The sequence below is a fragment of the Penicillium alfredii genome (genome assembly GCF_028826965.1).
Source record: "Penicillium alfredii strain IBT 34128 chromosome Unknown utg000011l_segment0_segment0, whole genome shotgun sequence".
NCBI lineage: Eukaryota > Fungi > Ascomycota > Eurotiomycetes > Eurotiales > Aspergillaceae > Penicillium > Penicillium alfredii.
The window spans coordinates 826,215-844,580 of NW_026622708.1; the positions used below are offsets into that span (position 1 = coordinate 826,215).

The 18,366-nt window shown below is 49.8% G+C and overlaps 6 protein-coding genes across 6 annotated transcripts; 2 read left to right on the plus strand and 4 right to left on the minus strand.

The window, feature by feature from the left end:
- Positions 1-499: 499 nt before the first annotated feature.
- bud4 (uncharacterized protein) lies at positions 500-4,654 on the plus strand (the record flags this gene model as incomplete). Its single annotated transcript, XM_056659274.1, has 4 exons — positions 500-589; positions 652-3,379; positions 3,438-4,126; positions 4,178-4,654. 4 exons carry the CDS (start codon positions 500-502, stop codon positions 4,652-4,654), a joined length of 3,984 nt encoding a protein of 1,327 aa, XP_056507567.1.
- A 566-nt stretch (positions 4,655-5,220) lies between these two features.
- On the minus strand, positions 5,221-6,292 carry NUU61_008750 (Kelch repeat protein; the record flags this gene model as incomplete). Its single annotated transcript, XM_056659275.1, has 3 exons — positions 5,221-5,580; positions 5,607-6,052; positions 6,121-6,292. 3 exons carry the CDS (start codon positions 6,290-6,292, stop codon positions 5,221-5,223), a joined length of 978 nt encoding a protein of 325 aa, XP_056507568.1.
- A 983-nt stretch (positions 6,293-7,275) lies between these two features.
- NUU61_008751 (aminoglycoside phosphotransferase family protein) lies at positions 7,276-8,560 on the minus strand (the record flags this gene model as incomplete). Its single annotated transcript, XM_056659276.1, has 5 exons — positions 7,276-7,596; positions 7,651-7,679; positions 7,732-7,910; positions 7,968-8,179; positions 8,234-8,560. The coding sequence occupies 5 exons, from the start codon at positions 8,558-8,560 to the stop codon at positions 7,276-7,278; spliced, it is 1,068 nt and encodes a 355-aa protein (XP_056507569.1).
- A 637-nt stretch (positions 8,561-9,197) lies between these two features.
- NUU61_008752 (uncharacterized protein) lies at positions 9,198-9,635 on the minus strand (the record flags this gene model as incomplete). The annotated part of the gene is made up of 2 exons (XM_056659277.1): positions 9,198-9,517; positions 9,569-9,635. The coding sequence occupies 2 exons, from the start codon at positions 9,633-9,635 to the stop codon at positions 9,198-9,200; spliced, it is 387 nt and encodes a 128-aa protein (XP_056507570.1).
- Positions 9,636-11,444: 1,809 nt separating this feature from the next.
- NUU61_008753 (uncharacterized protein) lies at positions 11,445-12,462 on the plus strand (the record flags this gene model as incomplete). The annotated part of the gene is made up of 2 exons (XM_056659278.1): positions 11,445-11,800; positions 11,895-12,462. The coding sequence occupies 2 exons, from the start codon at positions 11,445-11,447 to the stop codon at positions 12,460-12,462; spliced, it is 924 nt and encodes a 307-aa protein (XP_056507571.1).
- A 1,700-nt stretch (positions 12,463-14,162) lies between these two features.
- Positions 14,163-17,092, minus strand: NUU61_008754 (uncharacterized protein; the record flags this gene model as incomplete). Its single annotated transcript, XM_056659279.1, has 3 exons — positions 14,163-16,689; positions 16,759-16,887; positions 16,944-17,092. 3 exons carry the CDS (start codon positions 17,090-17,092, stop codon positions 14,163-14,165), a joined length of 2,805 nt encoding a protein of 934 aa, XP_056507572.1.
- Between the last annotated feature and the right edge of the window lie 1,274 nt (positions 17,093-18,366).

The window sequence follows — 18,366 nt, forward strand, 5'->3', positions numbered from 1 at the left end:
TTTGGGGTAACAATCCACTTGGGGATCCATGGACGAGACATCCAGATCTGATCTTGTTTCTTGTTCTCTCTCTTCCTCCGCAGCCTTTTCTTTGTTTTACTTCCATTTTACCCTTGACCTTTCTTGTACCCCTTCATCACCCCTTTTTTCACCTTGACCTTGATCCGAATACCGGACTGGGACTTGTGTTTGGTGGCCCTGTGGACGCACCTACATTCTTGCTACGATCGACACGACTCTACACTCCTCTTGGTGGATGTACCAGGACTCGCTGGCAAACAATTCCCACGCGACTCCTGGTATCTATTAAGAAAGGTATGTGGCCTTATTCCCGGCGCTGAGCAGCACTGGACTCCTTGTTGTTTCACGTGTCGAGACTCGATCCCCCATCTCAAACGCCATGAGCAACGATTGACACGTCGCAGACACTTGATTACCATCGCTTGTTAATCAAAACCTCTTGGTCTTATCCTAGTATCCAGGAACTCCCAGTGTCAACATGGGCAATGGATCTGTCCAGTGGCCGCTTTCCGAAGTGAGCCCCATGGCACAGAGGCGCAACTCGCCCAGCTGGAACCAAACCACGAAGGTAAGAATCGCATACTACTCTGAGTTAAACCCTTGTTAGCATAGTACTGACTTCCGCGACAGACGCCAAATGGCGAGTCGCCGCTGTATGATGTTTCGCCTCTGAACAACACAGCCTCGCCGCGGCTCTTCTGGAAAGGTCGCGATTCGCCCTCGCCCTATGCAAAGGGTGCTGAAAACCAAATGCCCTACGACCCGGAAGCCTCATACTTCCCCGCGAGACGGCCATCTCTCGAAGACTTGAAACGCGTCTCACGGGTCAAGAACCATACCATGTTTCGCGATAGCCAGGAATACGACCCTGCGCAGGTATATCTCCCCCAGCGACCGTTAGCTGCCGACCGATCGCCCCAGCGGGATAGCCAGATGAACCTCGCAAAGTCACAGCTTCCCGATGAGATGAACGCCAGCCCGGTGCCACGACCGCCTTCCCCGAGCAAAGATCAAGCGTCTCCAGGCAAGTCATCGCTGTCCAAGGGCAGCCGTTTTGGCAAGGGCTTTGACCCGCAGAGCGACATTTGGTCTGAATACGATAGTGCTGGCCACCGTCACGCGAAGAGTGTCACATTCGATGCTGCGCCTCCGCAAGTCAACGAGTATGAGATGACGACCCCGGATCCATCATCTATCGCATCAGGATCCCGCGACAATAGTTACGACTCCGAGGAAGAGGAAGATATCAGCTTCGAGCATGAATCTTCTGTTGAGCGCGATGACAGTTTTGACGCGTCGTTGGAAGACATCGAGAAAACGCCAGTCGTCTTGCCCGAAGACTGGCGCTTCATGAGCCCAGGAAGCGTGGATGGGGACGAAGATCCTTTTGTTGGTGATGACGAGGGTCGCGAAGACTCCGTTCCGGTTGAAGGGAAATCACCTCGACATGGTCGTGTTGAATCACTGGACTCCAACGGTGAGCGACGCCCTCTGCCACCCTTGCCATCGGTGTCGCGCATGTCCGGCTCTCAACCATCGTCGCCTGATAAACTTGCCACCGCACTTGAGCTGGGAAGTGGGGGTCAGCGGAACTTGCCCTCTCCCCCCGCTCCCGCTTCTTATACCAAGTCAGATCTTGGTGGTGCTATGTCCTTGGAGGAGAGGCTCCGTCTTATGATGCTTCATGAACGCGAGAATGATGAGCATGATGGCGAGCATGACCGCGGTGAGCTTAACGTAACGGCTCAGCAGTCCAGCGAAATTAAGGAATTGCACAACACAGACGATGACAATGCTCCCACTGGCGATGACGCCAAGGACAACGTGTTTTCACCTCCTCGTATCTCACGGGACTCTATCTTGAGAGATATCCGTAAGAACGACAGCTTTGAGGAGGATGATTATGATGACTCTCAGTTCGCCTCAAGCCCTCACCCTTACGACCATTATGACCCTGATGTTCCGATCCCCTCGCTGGAAAACGATGACGACGATGATACTGGTAGTGTAATCATCAAAGAAGAAGACCATGATGAAGACCTCTACACGATACCCGATTTCTACCAGAACATGTCAGACCACAGCTTGTCTTCCAGAGATCAGCGAGCCAAATATGACGAAGACAGCAACTACTCGCTAAAATCTGCCGCTGAGAACACCGAAAACCACCATGGCAGCCGGAGCTCCGGCCACGCAACACCTGTTCCTGAGGAAGAGGGAGCAGCTGGTCCAATTGAGCAGCCAAATGAGGAAGCTGCAAAGGAAGATCCAAAGGCAGCCGAAGCTCAGCCCTTGGACATGGCTTCAATTCGTCATTCGCTTGGTCGTCCTGTAACGCCAGAAGCAGGGGAGGAGCAGGTTTCGGAGCCCTCGACCCCAGAATCTGTGATCCGCCATCCCGTCGAAGGCGAGGAAGGAGGTGAAGAAGTGGAGGAGGAACAAGAAGCAGAAATCTCTTCGGACGAGTCGGTGCCTGAGCCAGTGGCCACAATCAGGGCTCCTGGCGCGGGTCTGAAGACTCGGCCCTCCCTGACCCCAGCTGATATGGAATCGATGGCGGCCACCCGGCGTAAAATCAGCGGCCAGCACCCACCCCCAATGCCGGATCTGACAAAACAGGCCTCTAATGACTCGGCGAAGTCCAACCGCCAGCAGAAACAGGCCGACTTGCCTCCCCAACTCTCGCTACCGAACAACCTGGTAAACCGGCAGCCCAGTCTCATGAAATTGGACATCCCGTTCAGCATCCAGGAGGAAAGCCTCGGCTCTGGCCTCAACAAGGAATTTGACCGCGTTATCGAGACCCAAAAGGTTGCGTTTGAACTCGCCCTCTCCCAGCTTTCTTCTCATTCTCTGCCCTCTTCCCAGGAACAGATATCCCTGAACCCGGGGATCCCAGGATTTTCCAATTTAGTTAAGCTTGCAGCCCCTGCTAACACATCATGTGACAAACAGAGAGGGTACCTCATGAGACAAAACACCAAGGTCATCGTGGCTAGCAGCCATAATGAAGAAGAATCTGCACCGGCCCCCGAGAAAGCCACTCAAGACCCACGGGGCACGAAGTCTGCCGGATCTTCGCCACGAAAACCAAGCCAGCAGACTTGGACCACCGTTCCATGGAATGGGCAGATGCGACGTCCTAGCACTAAGATCGGCACCGGAATCCCCAAGAAGAAGCCCGTTCCTGGATCAGTGCCACCCCTCCCTGGCCAGTCGAGCAATGTGCAAGAGGCCCCTGCATCGATTGAGGAGACCGAGCCCGCCGTCCCCGAGTGCTTTGAAGATGGCGAAGAGAGAGGCCGTGTGTTTGTGAAGGTGATTGGCCTGAAATATTTGGACCTTCCCCTCCCTCGTGGTATGAATTGACCTAATCTCATCAACGGCGAGCTTGAAAGGTGCTGACTTTACTTTAGGTGAACGATCTTACTTTGCCCTGACCCTGGACAATGGACTTCACTGCGTCACGACTTCCTGGCTTGAATTGGGCAAATCTGCTCCCATTGGACAGGAGTTTGAACTCATCGTGCAAAACGACCTGGAGTTCCAATTGACCCTGCAAATGAAGGTTGATGAGAACAAGTTTCAGCCACAGGACACTGCTGCATCTCCGCGTCAGAAGACCTCTGCTCTCAGCCGTGTCTTTGCTTCCCCTCGGCGGCGCAAGGAGCTTGACCTGAAGCAGCAGATGCAATCACAGCAGCAGAAGGACGTTAACGCCCCTGTCTGGGACCGGCTCCGCAACTTGGTTGCCCGCGACGGCAGCTTTGCCCGCGCCTATGTGTCTCTGAGTGACCACGAAAAGCAGGCTTTCGGACGCCCCTACACCGTCGATGTGGCTTGCTTCAATGAGTGGGCAGTGGAAGACCAGCCCAGTAGTGTCAAGAGCAAGAAGAGTGCGACGAGCATCAATACGCAGCGTCGCCCTCCGTACAAGATTGGCAAACTGGAGCTCCAGTTGCTGTTCGTTCCCAAGCCTAAGGGTGGTAAGGATGAAGACATGCCTAAGAGCATGAACGCTTGCATCCGTGAGATGCGAGATGCTGAGAGCGTTGCATCTCGTACTTGGGAGGGATTCCTGTCTCAACAGGGTGGAGATTGCCCAGTAAGTACTTGTTCCTGATTTGTCCATAAACAAATTCTAACCAACTTTTAGTACTGGCGTCGTCGATTGTTCAAGTTGCAGGGCTCCAAGTTGACTGCTTATCACGAAACGACCCGCCAGCCCCGTGCTACTATCAACCTGGCCAAGGCATCCAAGCTCATTGACGACAAGTCGGCTCTCACTCAGAGGGAAACCAGTACCAGAGGTGGTGGTCGTCGCAAGTCCGCATTTGCTGAGGAAGAGGAGGGCTACATGTTTGTCGAGGAGGGTTTCCGAATTCGCTTTGGCAACGGTGAAGTGATCGACTTCTACGCAGACTGTGCCGCCGACAAGGAAGGCTGGCTGCGTGTCATGTCTGATGCTGTGGGCAAGGGATCTTCTTCCGGAAACGGGTCTATAAAGCCGTGGGCTGACCTTGTGCTGAAGCGTGAGCAAAGCATGAAGTCAAGGCGCCAGACTGCCGAGCGTCTTCCCGGCAGCAGTATCCCCGTTGCTCCCCCTCGCCTTCAAAAAGACACAGTGCGATGATGGCCGCGGCACCCCCGGCACCACCGGCTTCAGCGGGATCGGCGGCGCCGGCGCCTCCGTCACCCCGTCCTCGGCACAAGCACACTCTTTCTCAGCCCGAGGCTGGAAGTGCCGAAGCCCGCCGCCAAAAAACTCGCTCTCTCATGTTCTAAGTCTTGCTGTGCATACCCGTGGCATTGCACAAAAGCACACTCTTCACTTCTTCTGTTCATGATGCCCCTAGTTGTCACAATAACTACCTTTCTTTCCTTTGTTCCCTGAACTTCCCCCTTTTTCTTTCTTTTTTCTTCTTTTGCCGAGTCTCCAGGTGTTGGTGTATGATGTTGTCTGCTTCTTTTGTTTCTTTTTCTTTGTCAGATTCTCTTCGCCAGGACTTGAATGAGACGATGTGTGTTTGCAGCAGTGGAACGATTGGGCGTCTCATGAATCTCGTTCTCGGCTGTCCGTTAATGATACATACTCTTCTTGTTTCCTTCTTGTTTCCTTCTTGTTCGTCGATAGTTAGGTTGATGTCAATTTAATTCACTTGGGTTTTGCTATGGTCAAGGACTGAATATTGAAGAAAATTAAGAAAACTCGAGGCGCCACACATCCCCCAGCCGGTCGTTGGTCTCTCCCAGTCCACCCTGGACGACAAGCGAGGATTTCCCATCGACATCAGCATCGAACCAGCCACGCGCGGCAGGAAGTTCATTGCCCTGGGTTTCCACCTGGGTCCAAGTCTTGCTGTCGATTTCAAATGCCCACACATCACTCAACATCTTCCCAGCCCCCTGGTGCCCCAACGAACTGGGATCCCGTTCCCCAAAACAAGTAACCAAATAATCCCGGCCACCAACGACGATAGGCAACAACGCACTCACACTCCGCGGCGTTGGGCCCGCCTTCCCATCAGGGGCATACGAATGCGACACCCAAGCATTGGACTCGGGCGTATAGATATCAACACTACCCCCTGCTCCGTCTTCCCATCGAACCCATTCATGCGAAATAGCTTGCCGCCAGCAAACGCAATCGACGTACCCCCTCGCGGCGGGTCCGGCGCCGCCGCAAGCTCCGTCCACTGCCGCTGCGCGACATTGAAGGCCCACAGATCCGATAGCCGGCCCTTCTCGGGACAGCCGGCGTGCACGTAGATGGTGTCGGCCCCGTCACTGGTGGTGCAGTGGTAGCTACGTGCAGCGGGGCTTGCAGCCGTAGCATCTGCCGGTGCTAGGAGCGTCCAGCTTGCCGACTCCGGATCGTACTCCCAGACCGCGCCTTGCTCTTCAATAGGTGCCATGGCGACGCCGCCTCGTCCGGAGAAGAGGTACAGCTTGTTGTTCAAGGTGGCTGCTGCCGTGCCTACGCGTGCAGAGGGGGGCTGCGACGTTGAGGGCGCAGACGAGAGGGCGGGGTCTATTATAAGTGTTAGATTGTTTGGATCTGTATTTGCATCTCTATTATATATCAGATGTGTTACTTACTTTGACCCTCCCCCAACGAGAGGACATGCACGTCGTTGTCGCGCGGCTCACGGGGCCGCAGTTCTCCGCCGAAGATGTACGCCCGTTGGTTGACGACCGACACGACCTGCGAGGAGCGCTGCAGGATCTCGGCTTCGACGACCTTGTGCCATTTTGCCTGGATTGCGACCATGGTGATATTGTCAAATAATGTGCTGTTGAGCGAGTGAAAAAGGAGTTGTTTGGGGTTTCTGGGTATGACTGATTTCGGGGATTTTATGGGGTGTTGAGCCCGCGGATTGTTGAGGGATCAACTGGAGAAATACTACATTCGGGTGTTTAGGGACCTTGGGGGTTAACCTTATCTGCTTGTCAGTTAGTTCCAGTGTCTCGGATGTCCCATATGCCGTAGCTCCACACATCACCTGGCATTTTGGATTATGCTGCCATGTTAGGGTTACGGATGGTCGCTGGGCCTTTTCGCGTGCACGTATACTTGCTTGATCCACTTAGTTCTTAGTGGACCTTTCGTTTATTATTCAAATCTAGTCTAGATCTCAGAAATACTGCCTTGATGGGTAGTTGATTGTTGGCATTGGCCATGACCGGATTGTTTTCAAGCATATAATAACCACCTGGGGCGAAGATCAACTTCTACTTTTTGCCCAACGTGTTTGCTTCTCAAACTTATCCCTCTCTTCGTCCTTCATATGCTGGAGGCCCAGTTTCCTAAGATTCGCAAAGAATTCACAGGCCGCATCAAATGTCTCATGATGTGTCCAGCCATCTCTTTGCACAAGGTCTTCGATGCTATTAAAAAATTCCTGAACCTCATTCCATCTCTCAGTATCAACTGAATGTCTTTTCCATTCATCCCCCGTGAAGTGGAAGGGGCAGTCATCCTGGATACCTAGATCTTCCCAGTTCCTAACAAAATGCTTCGTTATTAGTGGTCCCTTGAGAAAAAATAAGTTAAGAGCCGCACCTTTCCACGTTGGTAAGCGCTTCCCGAAAGGAAACAATATCATCGTCCCACGTATTCGCCGCAAATTCGATTGGGAGCCGTCTTGTTTTCCCATGATCTAGGTGGAATGCTTTTGCAAGGATCGTATTGCGTTGCTTAGTTTCTAGCAGATAAAGCTGGAAAAGCGTCGATTTGAAAATCTTTTGCTTGATTTAAGCCTGGTACTTCGGATCAAGATTGTCGAAGTTGTCTGGACGTTGGAGCAAAATACTGCCTTGATAGTCCACAAGCGGGGATGGCTGTGCTTGGAGAAATAGCGGGCCAGCCCATACACTTTGCCAATCGATAACGGCCGTGACGTGGCTGTCATCCACGAACAAATTTGAGGAATGAAGATCCGTATGCCATAGCGTAGAACGAGTCAGGGGAGCGTCAATATCGACAAGAGAAGGGGCAATTCTCAGGTATCTTTCTAGCAGCTGCAAATGTGCCCGTGGGCTGCTCTGGGCTGAAGAAACGAGCATATCATCACTCTGTGGCTTTGGAATAGCATAGTTTTTAATCCACTCCATTTCACGCCAACCTACACAGAGCGCACAATCCTTGGGGCTTGACCCTAGAGACAATTAGAGCCTTTTTCCGTTGTGAGATGGCACATATCAACTTACGGGGACCCCGTGAAAGATTCATCATAGAGCGCTCCTTGTTCCAAAAATCTCTGCTAGTGGTAGGGCCCACCGTGAATGTTTTCGAGACTTGCTCTTTGAATTCTGCGGGAACCTCGGTGGTGATTTGTGCTGGGACTGCGCCTTCCACGGCATCACTCGCGAAATAAATGCCTCCATAGCTAATTGCATAGATGGTAAGCATTCATATACCACGGTAAATATCAAGATGTCCATACTGTGAAAATGAGATCGACAGCATCTTTGTCTCCATAGAAACCACTTCCTTCATGATGCTGAGTTTTGAGTCGGGGCTCATATCATTCCACACTTTTTCCAGCGGAGTCCCAGCCGCCTCTTCCATAATGATATACTCCGAGCCCACGGGGTTGGAAGCTGTAGCATTCCACTCCAATACCCGAGGAACACGAATTCGGAGGAAATTTCGAGCCTTTCATAACAATCAGCCATCTATTTTGTCCTTAAAAAAATCCGGTGTGCTTACGAATTCCATCGTTGCAACTTCGGACGCAGTCGTATAGAATGGAGGCCCAGCGTTTGGGTTCGGGATACGTGCTAAAACTACCTTGTCATCATTCAGAACAAGGCGAAAGACCTTGTTGTATCCTCCCTCGGCTAGCTTTGTTATTGAGACACAGTTGTTTGAGCCTATGGCCTTGGCTGCTAAATTTTGAAGTTCGACAAGGTTGAAGGCCCTGCACCGATCTCGGAGCTGTTGCTCTTCGTCCCAGAGCCACCTTCCACTGGTATAGCGGAAGAGGTTCTCAAATTCAGGATCGGAGTGTTTTTTTGTCTTGCAAAAGGATCTCATCGTGCAGACGGCCAAGCCTCTGGGGGCTGCGATAGGTCGTCAGGGATGGTCGGCATGATGATTGGAAAAGCTTTTGTGAGGTTTGTGCACATGCTCTACGAAGCTCTGACGGTCGAAAAATTGAAGAGAAGAGATTTAAACCACGTTTCATTGCTGGACTTTAGGTGTGAGTCGAGGATGAGTTAGGCAGGGGGCTGCGAGAAATCGCCCTTGAGCCTTGGCGCTGAGGGAGCCACGATCGCAACATAATATCGGGCAAGACAGCAAACAATATTAAATTAAGATCGTTGGCTATGATGTGGACTTGGTCAAATTTTAGGAGTTTTGATTGAGGTCCTTATAGCACTATTTTTCAAAATTACGAACAGTTCAAGATCTTACGGGGCGTAGAATGCGCTAAGGCTATACTTGGCAGGTATTTCCACGCTAGGAGCTTCTATATGAAGCTATAATATAATTAAAACAGCTCAAATTGGACGAGATCAATGCTTTGAGCTGATAACATGTTTTTTAGAGCACTTTCAACGACGATGTGGATAGCCAAGACAAATATCTTCCTGCTTCCTCCCTAGACGGTGCTAGAATAGATAGATACATAGAAGAGTAACAAAAGCCAGCCTATACAGCCACTAGGAGACTATTGGTGTTGACCACCTGGAGGACAGCCTCCATGCTTGTACTGGAGCTTCTTATGAGGCCAAACACTGTAACCAAGGCACTTATCGCCTGATTCCAACGTGCCAGCATCGCCATCACTGCATGACTGACGAGTTGTTTCGTCTGAGCTAAGCCAGCACCAGTCCTCTCCTTCATCCCATCCGGTTGTCATTGGTGTACCTGACTCAGAACCCACTTCAGCTGTGCACGCAGCCCAGCGAAATCTGTGACCATCTTTGTCGGGCTCGGCGCAACCAGGTGATTCCTCCATTCTCTTCTGGAGCCCGGTCGCGTTGAAATCTAGAAAGGAGATGAGTTAGGAGCCCTTGACTCATTTTATGGATCACATACTCGGAATACTATCAGCCATTGACATGGCCGTGACAGCAAGCAGGAGAACGCCCTGAGGGATCCTCATGTTGGGCAAGTAGAAACTGGAACAAACTAGACCCTGTATGAAAAGGAGATGGTAGAGCAAGAAAATTGCCGGGGGCGGAGGGGGGCTGGCCCTCCCAATTTATCCATAACGAAATGCAGACCCTTGTCTCGACCAACGTGTAAATATCTGTATATCAACATATATAATACCTTATTAGACAAGTATCGACACAGCCAAGAGGGCGGGGATTTTCGATCGTCGGTCTACTTCCCTCGCTACGGTCTGTGATTCGTCAATTTATATTCCTTTCAATACCAGTGGGCACGGCGCCCCCCGGACCCCCAGCCTTAACTGGCCGGTAAGACGCCGAAGAGATGCGGAGCGTAGCTTCAGTATAGGCGCAATTTCTATATATCGAGAGGCTCCTAGTTTGTTGCGTCGCGTAGCTTCGGCGTAAACGTAATTTTTAGACCCCGCCTACGGCTAGTATTTTAAACGTAAGGTTTAATATAATATAATAAAGATCTATTTTCTATCTTTCTATATATATATTTTTCTATATAATATAATATATATATATACACTAGGGGGCGGTAGCCCCTAGGACCCCCGTCTAAGTTTTAAATAGATGATTAGAAAAGGGGTAGTCACGATTCTTATCACATGATTCATCACGGGAACAATCTTCGAGATTTTGGCTATACCAAAAACTGGTTTGTATAGGGCATAGGGCTACAAAAGTCACTGATGATGATTCGATTTGGCCAATCAGAGTGCTATGATTCCACCAACCAGATCGCTAGAATTCGGCGCAAGTCACATGACATACATTGAGCCTACCCTGGGTTAAAGAGACAAAGGTCAGGTGACCCGGGATGGTTGTTTAGAATGCTCCGCTACGCTCCGCAATAAGCTATCGACGAGCCTTGCAGGATTTTCGTGGTTGATTTGATAAATATATATTCAATTATTAAGTTTAACTGAAGAATTATATATCTTCTGCGCTGTTATGGTATTATCTAAAATTATATTCTTCCCGAGTCTTAAAACCTATCTTTTCCATATAAAACACCCTAGAGTGCCGCGTTGGATCGCAAAACGCCACGGCAGTAGTGCGTTGCGATAGCCCACGATAGGGACTTTTGTATTCGCTTTGATTTGTATTTATATTCGGGCTATTATTGCGAAATGGCTACTGGCTTCTTTCTTCTTATTTCCTAGGTTGACCGCGCCGCAATAAGCGCGGTGCCAGTATTCTTCTAAGTATCATTATAATGCTTCCATATTCTTCGGCTTTTCAAACCATTTAAAGCTTCTTCAACTTTTTTTGGTACCTATTCGAGTACTTAAAGTATAGGGCCTGTCGGTCCGCCGAGGGAGATAATCAAAGACTACCGAGTTTAAATCAAATAACAGAAAGTACCCCGGATCAGCGGTATATATATGGAAAAGGTAGACTTCAAGTTGAACTGGAGTTATAACCAAGGAGGGACACATTCTGGAAGAATTTTTAGCATTACCAAGCTGGCTTGGTCATTTTAGGGCTACGGTTGCGTCATCTCCGTCTTGTCGAATGACGAGCAGGAAAACAGCAGCAAAAGCGATCATTAATAATGCGATTCTATCACATGGCCTGGCTGTCATTACAGGAGCTTTAAATGCGCCTTGATGAATGGTTACTATTTGCATTTATCAGCATTTCTCCATGTCATACGAGGATTGCGTGCTGCTCTGACAAATAGACCCCGCAAGATGAGCTCGACTATATAACCACCACAGTATGTCTGGCATCGAATCTTCAGCAAGCTATTAAATCGTTTTATTTGATACGCATTACAGATTTTCACTATGGCCTCCGCAGCTGTCCAACTTCCCGGCACTCATGATGCGCTCCAAACTAAGAACCTCTCCGTCCCTGTCTCGGACAAGCGTCGTCACGTCCAGACTACGTTGAACTTTTTCAAAGAGAATGAAGATGGCTCGCCTCCAGAGCCGAGTATCGTCGGCAAGCCTGAAACCTACGATCGTCCTGTCATCTCACTGCCCGTCACCATCCACGATGTCAGCGGTCATGAGCTCGACTATGCCTTGGACAACCAGGGGTTTCAGTTCTATTACCACGAAAGCAGCGAGAAGGATTTCCATGATGAAGAAAGAATAAAGAAGGAGTATTATCCTGAAACAGAGCAGTTGCTGAAAGATGCGTATGTTTGTGATATTTATTGTCACCTAAACTACCTATTCCCTTCCATTCGTTATGTCCAACTCATAGATCTCAGTCTGAGCTAACAGAAACAGCACGGGAGCCTCCCGCGTCTTCATCTTCGACCACACCATCCGCCGAGCCCCATCAGACGGAACAACGGCATCGCAGCTGCGCGGCCCAGTCCAACGCGTGCACATCGACCAATCCTACATCGCATCAACAAACCGAGTCTCTTACCACCTCCCCGACGAAGCACCCGAGCTTCTCAAGGGGCGCTACCAAATCATCAACGTGTGGCGTCCGATCCGCACGATCCTGAAAGACCCGCTCGCTGTGGCCGATGCCCACTCGGTCCCCGACAGCGATCTCGTCCCGGTGAAGCTGATCTACCCCAACCGCGAGGGAGAGACTTATGCAGTGAAGCCGGATCCCAATATCAAGTGGTACTACCGCTACGGGCAAACCCCGGAGCTGGTGACTCTCATCAAATGCTTTGATTCCAAGACGGATGGGAGGGCTCGGCGCGTGCCGCACTCGGCGTTTGTAAATCCGGAGACAGAGCAGGAGCTTGGACGGGAGAGTATTGAGGTTCGAGCGTTGGTTTTTCATCCAGATGACCGGGATAAGATGTTGTATGAGCTGGCGACGTGGATTTTATGAGTATGGTTACTTTGCCGTGACACAAATTGCATAACACATGAATCATGTCTATGAGACTGACTCAGGGTGAATCCTTGTTATTATTATGTTGAATCGATTCCACTGCTCCTACTGAACCCAAGGTTGCGTATGTGTCGAGCTCGGTATCTGGCTGTCCAGGATAGTTCATCCTCTATATCTTCCAATAACCAATCCCCGTTCTCGTCATTCTCGGCGAGATGATCGAGATCGTGTAACCCAAACCCCGATAGAAATGCGGGCTGAACGGGGTTTCTGTCGGAGTATTCAACTGAGAGGAAATCAAATCAGAATACTTCTCACAAGCCTAGCGCAGAAGGAATAGGAATGTCGTCAGAGTGGATTTGCTTGACATCCAGCCAAAGCATGTCTACTCGAACTATGCTCGACGTCTTTCGCTCGCCGAAAACACTGGCGTGAACATTTTTTATATCTCAAAATGGTATGGTTATATTTTGCATTGTGCTTTCAGACCAATTTTGATTCATTGGATCTTATTTCCCTCAAAGACAGCAAGAAGCCAGCTAGTACCACAACCCATCATTCGGCTCCAGCCTCTGCTTCTCGCAATGCTTATATACGAGCATAACTTAACACAACCATAGTATTCTTCAAGCTGCCATCATCATGAAAGAACTCCAGACTGCCAGAGACCGTAAAAACCACCTCGGCGCCTTTACTCATATGCAGCGTATGAATCGTGCCAGGGTTTTTCACCACATAGTCCCCTGGTCTGGCAACCCAGTCATATCTAGTAATTGTCAGCACTGCATACATACCCGATGCAACGAGACAAATGAAACAGGAATCATACTCCTTGTAGCACCACTCTCCCTTGAGGGTAACGGCCGTCACATTTCCCCGATGGCGATGCTTGCCCAACCACGTATCTTCCAAGCTCCGTAGCACCACCACAAATGTGTCAGTGCGTGTTTCAAAACGTAGGGGCTTGACCTCGACATTGTTGTCCACGGGTGCCAGCAGGTGTCTGTTTCACCGTTGATGTAGACGTCCGGGGAGCTGTATTTGCCAGCGAGGGCGAGCTCGGACCTTTCGAGCTCGGACAGTTTGGACAGTTTTGGGGGAGAAGAAACAGTTCGTAAACGACGAAGGAGATAGATTTTATCTATTAACAATCCCTGCCAAATCGGAGGATTTAAATCTAGCTAGATCATACGATCCGGCAAGCATATTTCGGTGTGATCGCCCTATCGAGTGAATTTTTACTCTTTGGACAATGTATTTACTCTAAACATCCAATCAATCCGCTTTTCTTTGGGCCAATATCTCATACATTCAGCGGTTTGTTGATTTCAAAGCAAACTGAGGGGTTATCCAACCTGGTTTACCACTTGGACGCAGGACAACCGTGTTGATCTTCCATCCTGGGGAAACCAGGCGAGGTCACCAGGCAGTAGCTATAGTTTAACGCTTTGTAATTGCTGGAGCCTCGTAGGCAGAAAGTCTTGTCAGAATGATACTTCCTTTTCCCTCTCATATGAGATTCATCAAGAGAAATCTTGCACCCCTCACGGAGATGCCGTCGACAACTGCCAACATCAAGTTGTGTAACTGCCCCATCACCAACATAGAGACACTGATCCGAGGAAAAGAAAGACCAAATATAAGACCTGCCAATAAAATAATAATTTCTTCCATCAAGCAGTGGTTTATCTTGCCCCTTAAGAGGCTGGGGCCAACGCCTGAAGTGCCACGATGATTTGATCCTTGTATGTAACGGGCCTACTGTTCGAATCCACGTAAGCCTTTAACCCAACAGCCTGTCCAGCACTCAACCCAAACGGAATAGTCTCAGTAGGCTGTCCATCGCAGGTCCCCCACAGTGGACTTTCGCCATTCGCAGAGCAAAACTGGAACCCATGCAGCCCATTGTCGACCCAGAGCCGTATGCAGTCCAGCGGCACTCCGCCGACTGTCCACTCCTCAGAATGGTAGTGGAATTCATGAGTGATATCTGACTTGGAAGCCATATGACACCAGCACCACGGCCTGCCGTCTTTACCCTCGGAGTCTGTCGGTGTCGCGACGCGGGTTGGACCGACGGACCCGACAGACCCATCGCTGTATTCCAAAATAATGCTGGTAGGAGAGAACGGAAGAAAAGCGGTTGGGTGCGCAAAGACCAGCCTGAGCTTTTCCACGGATTGAGTGCAATCAAGCCAAGTCAAAGTCGTGTGTTTGGATGGCCAGTCCAGGGATCCAGCAATACGGGAACCAAACACCTCACGCGGGCAATAGATGGGACCTGTTTCGGTCCACGAGGATGGAGGGGGTTCCGGCTCCCATAAGTACCCATTTTTATCTTTGCGACAACTGTGTTGTTGCAGCTCAGCAGGCCCAGTTTCAGAGGACGTAGTTGGAACTGATATAAAAAGCGGTGCCACAGTGACGAGTTGACTCTGTGGCGAAGCACTACTCCAAAAGCAACTTAACCCACATATGGCCTTCCCTATCTCGGACGCACGCCAATTCATGCTCGCCGGACCTGCTGCGTGGGATCCGACCACTAGCTGGCGGTTGCGATTGGTTCCTATCCAGATTGTCGTGGCTAGAGTTTTTGTAGTGGCGCCGATGGCAACAATGCGCTCGCCTCCCGAGCCATCAATTTTCAGTGATTTCATGGTCAAAGTCCGCGGCCCAATCGACTGAACGGTTTGATCGGAGTACCGGACCTCAAATGCCCCGAATTGAACGTCGCATGAGATTTCGGTGATGGTTGATAGCTCTTCCTGATTGTGGCCGAAGATGAGCGTTTCCATTGGGCGCATCTCTTCTTTATTTCCCGGGTCCCGGTTGCTGGTGTGCTCTGTTTCTAGAGTCATCTCTGATGGGGGAAGGCCGTCCCTCCAACACAGTGAGTCGATGTCAGAGCCGGCGTAGGGTTGGTGCATTTGGAGTTGGATTAGCTGCTCTGCTTGTGCTGAACGACCTAGCACAGGGCATTGAAGCAGTGAAATGCCATTTATATTACCGGCTGGGGACCACTGGGCAATTAGTCCGACCAGAAGGTCATTTTTGACGTGGACCAATCTCGCGTCACCATTACCATCACCAAGCTGAATGGATTCGCCTCGTGCAAACAAGAGCTGCAGTCCAACTATCTTCCTCTGGTGCTGGGGGTTCTTGTCGGAGGTCATCACCAAGTGCGTGGTCACAATGAGCCCTCTCAGCCAGTCACCGTGTTTTATCGCAACTTCATTGCACACAGTCAGGTTATCATTTTTCCCGACGACGTTCTTGGGATTAACCGAGGAATCGCTATCATGACGAACACGGAGTCCTGACAAGAAACCTTCACTTGACCAGTACACACAGATTGTAGGGCGTGGATGGTCCATTTCTGGAAAATCACCGATCAAAAGTAAAGACGCCGTTTCATCATCGGCTTGTTCGGGCTCAGCCAGTCGTGCCATTCGCGTGGAAATAGCTTCCGCGAGGATTGGACATTGTCGACCATTGCGGTCGTCTGCGGCTTTTTGGTAATCCGAGAATTGGGCAGCAATTTGATCGCAGATTCCCCAGACTCTTCGGCGGTTGACAAGGCCTTCAACCTTAATTTGGTTGTCGGATTGACTTCTCGAGAGAAGATCTTGGTATACTTGAGCCCAGTCCAGATTCTGAGAGGCAACTGCGTTGTGCTTGGGCAGATCATACAACCAAGCCATGTCGTGCCTTATCTTTCCGTACCAGAAACCATTGTCAAGCTTGAGTCTAGCTATGGCGCAACTAGCAGCTCGGGCAGAGTTGAGGGATGGAATTGGTAGATTATCCAGTACCATGAGCAGAAGTTCCGGGGCCAGTTTAGCAAATGGGTCTCTGTCCGGGGTTGTTTCCTTTAGGTGCCATCTGTTCTGTCTTTCCTCTTCTTTCGATGTTGTCAATAATGGCAGGTCTTTGTAGTATGTTTCGAGCTCGGGAATAGCAATTGGGTGAGCCCCAAAGACTTCGTCGCCAGCCTGCGGCCCCCAATACTGATCCTGCAGCTTGGAAATCTCCCCGTAATCGACTCGATTCAGGCAATTGGCACATTCGTCATTTTCGTCTGCGAATGATTTTAAAGTCTGATATAGGACATCGGTATTGACCCTGTCTCTTTTCCTCAACCAGTGCGAGATGTCCTCCTGCAGCAACTGGTGGCATGCCGTGTGGAACGGGACCACAAGACCTATGGATTCCTCCCAGTCGAATCTATGGTACCGTCACAGTTAGTAATCGAATGCCAGCGTTGATTTTCTTTTTGAAAAAGCACTCACTCACCCCCGAATCATGGCAAGCCCATCCCTATTGTAATCGATTTGATTCACGGTCGGGAAATTGGGGTCATCTCCAGGTTCGACGTCAAAGAACCCCGAGTCGTCATAGAGCGCGCGACCCGAGATAAACGCTCTGGTCGAAACACTGAGCACGGCGCCATCGTCGTGTTTATTTTTCCATGGGCTTACTTGTTTATGGATGTCTTCTCTGGATTCTGGCCGATGAGCCGGATATCTTCCATCCAGGCTGTCGTTTCTCCTGGTAACACCTCGGGATCCCACCCGTGGCTGCTTAGGCCGGCGCCGCAAACCACGCAGTAGAGGTCGAAGCCGCCCATTTCTGCGAAGATGTGACTGATAATATTGCAGAGACACACGCAAGGACTGAATTGCGGAATGGAAAAGGGGTGGGGGCCAAGAAATGGCTGTTTATGAGGTCATCGCACTGGTTGCCTATCTAGGCAATATTGGTCTGGTGCCCGATAAGCCAGGCAGAGAGGTTCAGGTGTGGATAATAACATTTGAGATATTCGATAGAGATATGTTTCCTATCTGTTTGAGTATTCGTATTCTATTCATATCAGTATTCAAATGTCTCCCAAGAGCCTCTTTCTTAGAGCCAAGTGATCTAAGCGTTTCTACTGTTCTCTTCTCTGTGAAGCTGAGTATCTAGAGCGACATTTCATTCATTAATCATCTATGCCAGGAATCATCTAATGAACAATACCCTTCCTGTAACTGCTCATATATCTTGATAGGCCCTCTTTCTTCTAGGTCTCCACTTTTCTCTCCCTAAGACCGTCTCCTGCGACATACGGAATCAGGTTAAGTATCATTGCGAAGATTGCATAGCTGTCTGCATTAAGCAGAACATCTTTCGCATGAAACATCCGCAATGCTATGCATCCTTGTGATCCAAGAGCAGGGTAACTTTTCCCCTTGTACGTAAAATCCTTATCATCAACTGGAAGATGGTCAGATCGATTGTATATAGATTAGGAACAAGATCAACAAAAAAATATAAGGAAGTACCGTCAGGGCTAGTGAGATGCATGATCTCATGGAGCGCAATGGCTGATCTTGCAAGCACTTTGTCAACCCGGGTCCCATCCGGCAAGTCCTTGATAGTCGCCTTGGCTGTAGCCAATGTGATTTCATTCCAAAAACGGTCGCATATAGTGAGGTCGTACGCTTCAGTAGCAAAAGCTGCAAGTTTGGTATTCCAATCACAGATATCTTGGCCAGGCTTTGGGATCCCAAATTTCTCGATATCCCCAGGATGTAGCGGGGATTTTATTCTTGTCCGGCTGTTCCTCCAATATCCGGGGTCGCATGCTGCATTTAAAAGAAAAGAAAATAATGATCAGTAAAGGCAGGAGCATAAAATATTTTTATAAAACTCACAACTAGCCCCCTTAGGGGGTTTCTTGGTGGGATCCATTTCTACCCATTTCCATTCTGCACCACCACACTCTACCTCGATATTGTTCGCCATCAAACGCGATAATCCGTGCCGGTAAAATTCTTATGTCGAATGTATTAGATATAGTTAGAAGACATAGTTTCTGCCAGATTGACTAACTTTGCACTTTGTCAAGTATGACTCTCCCAG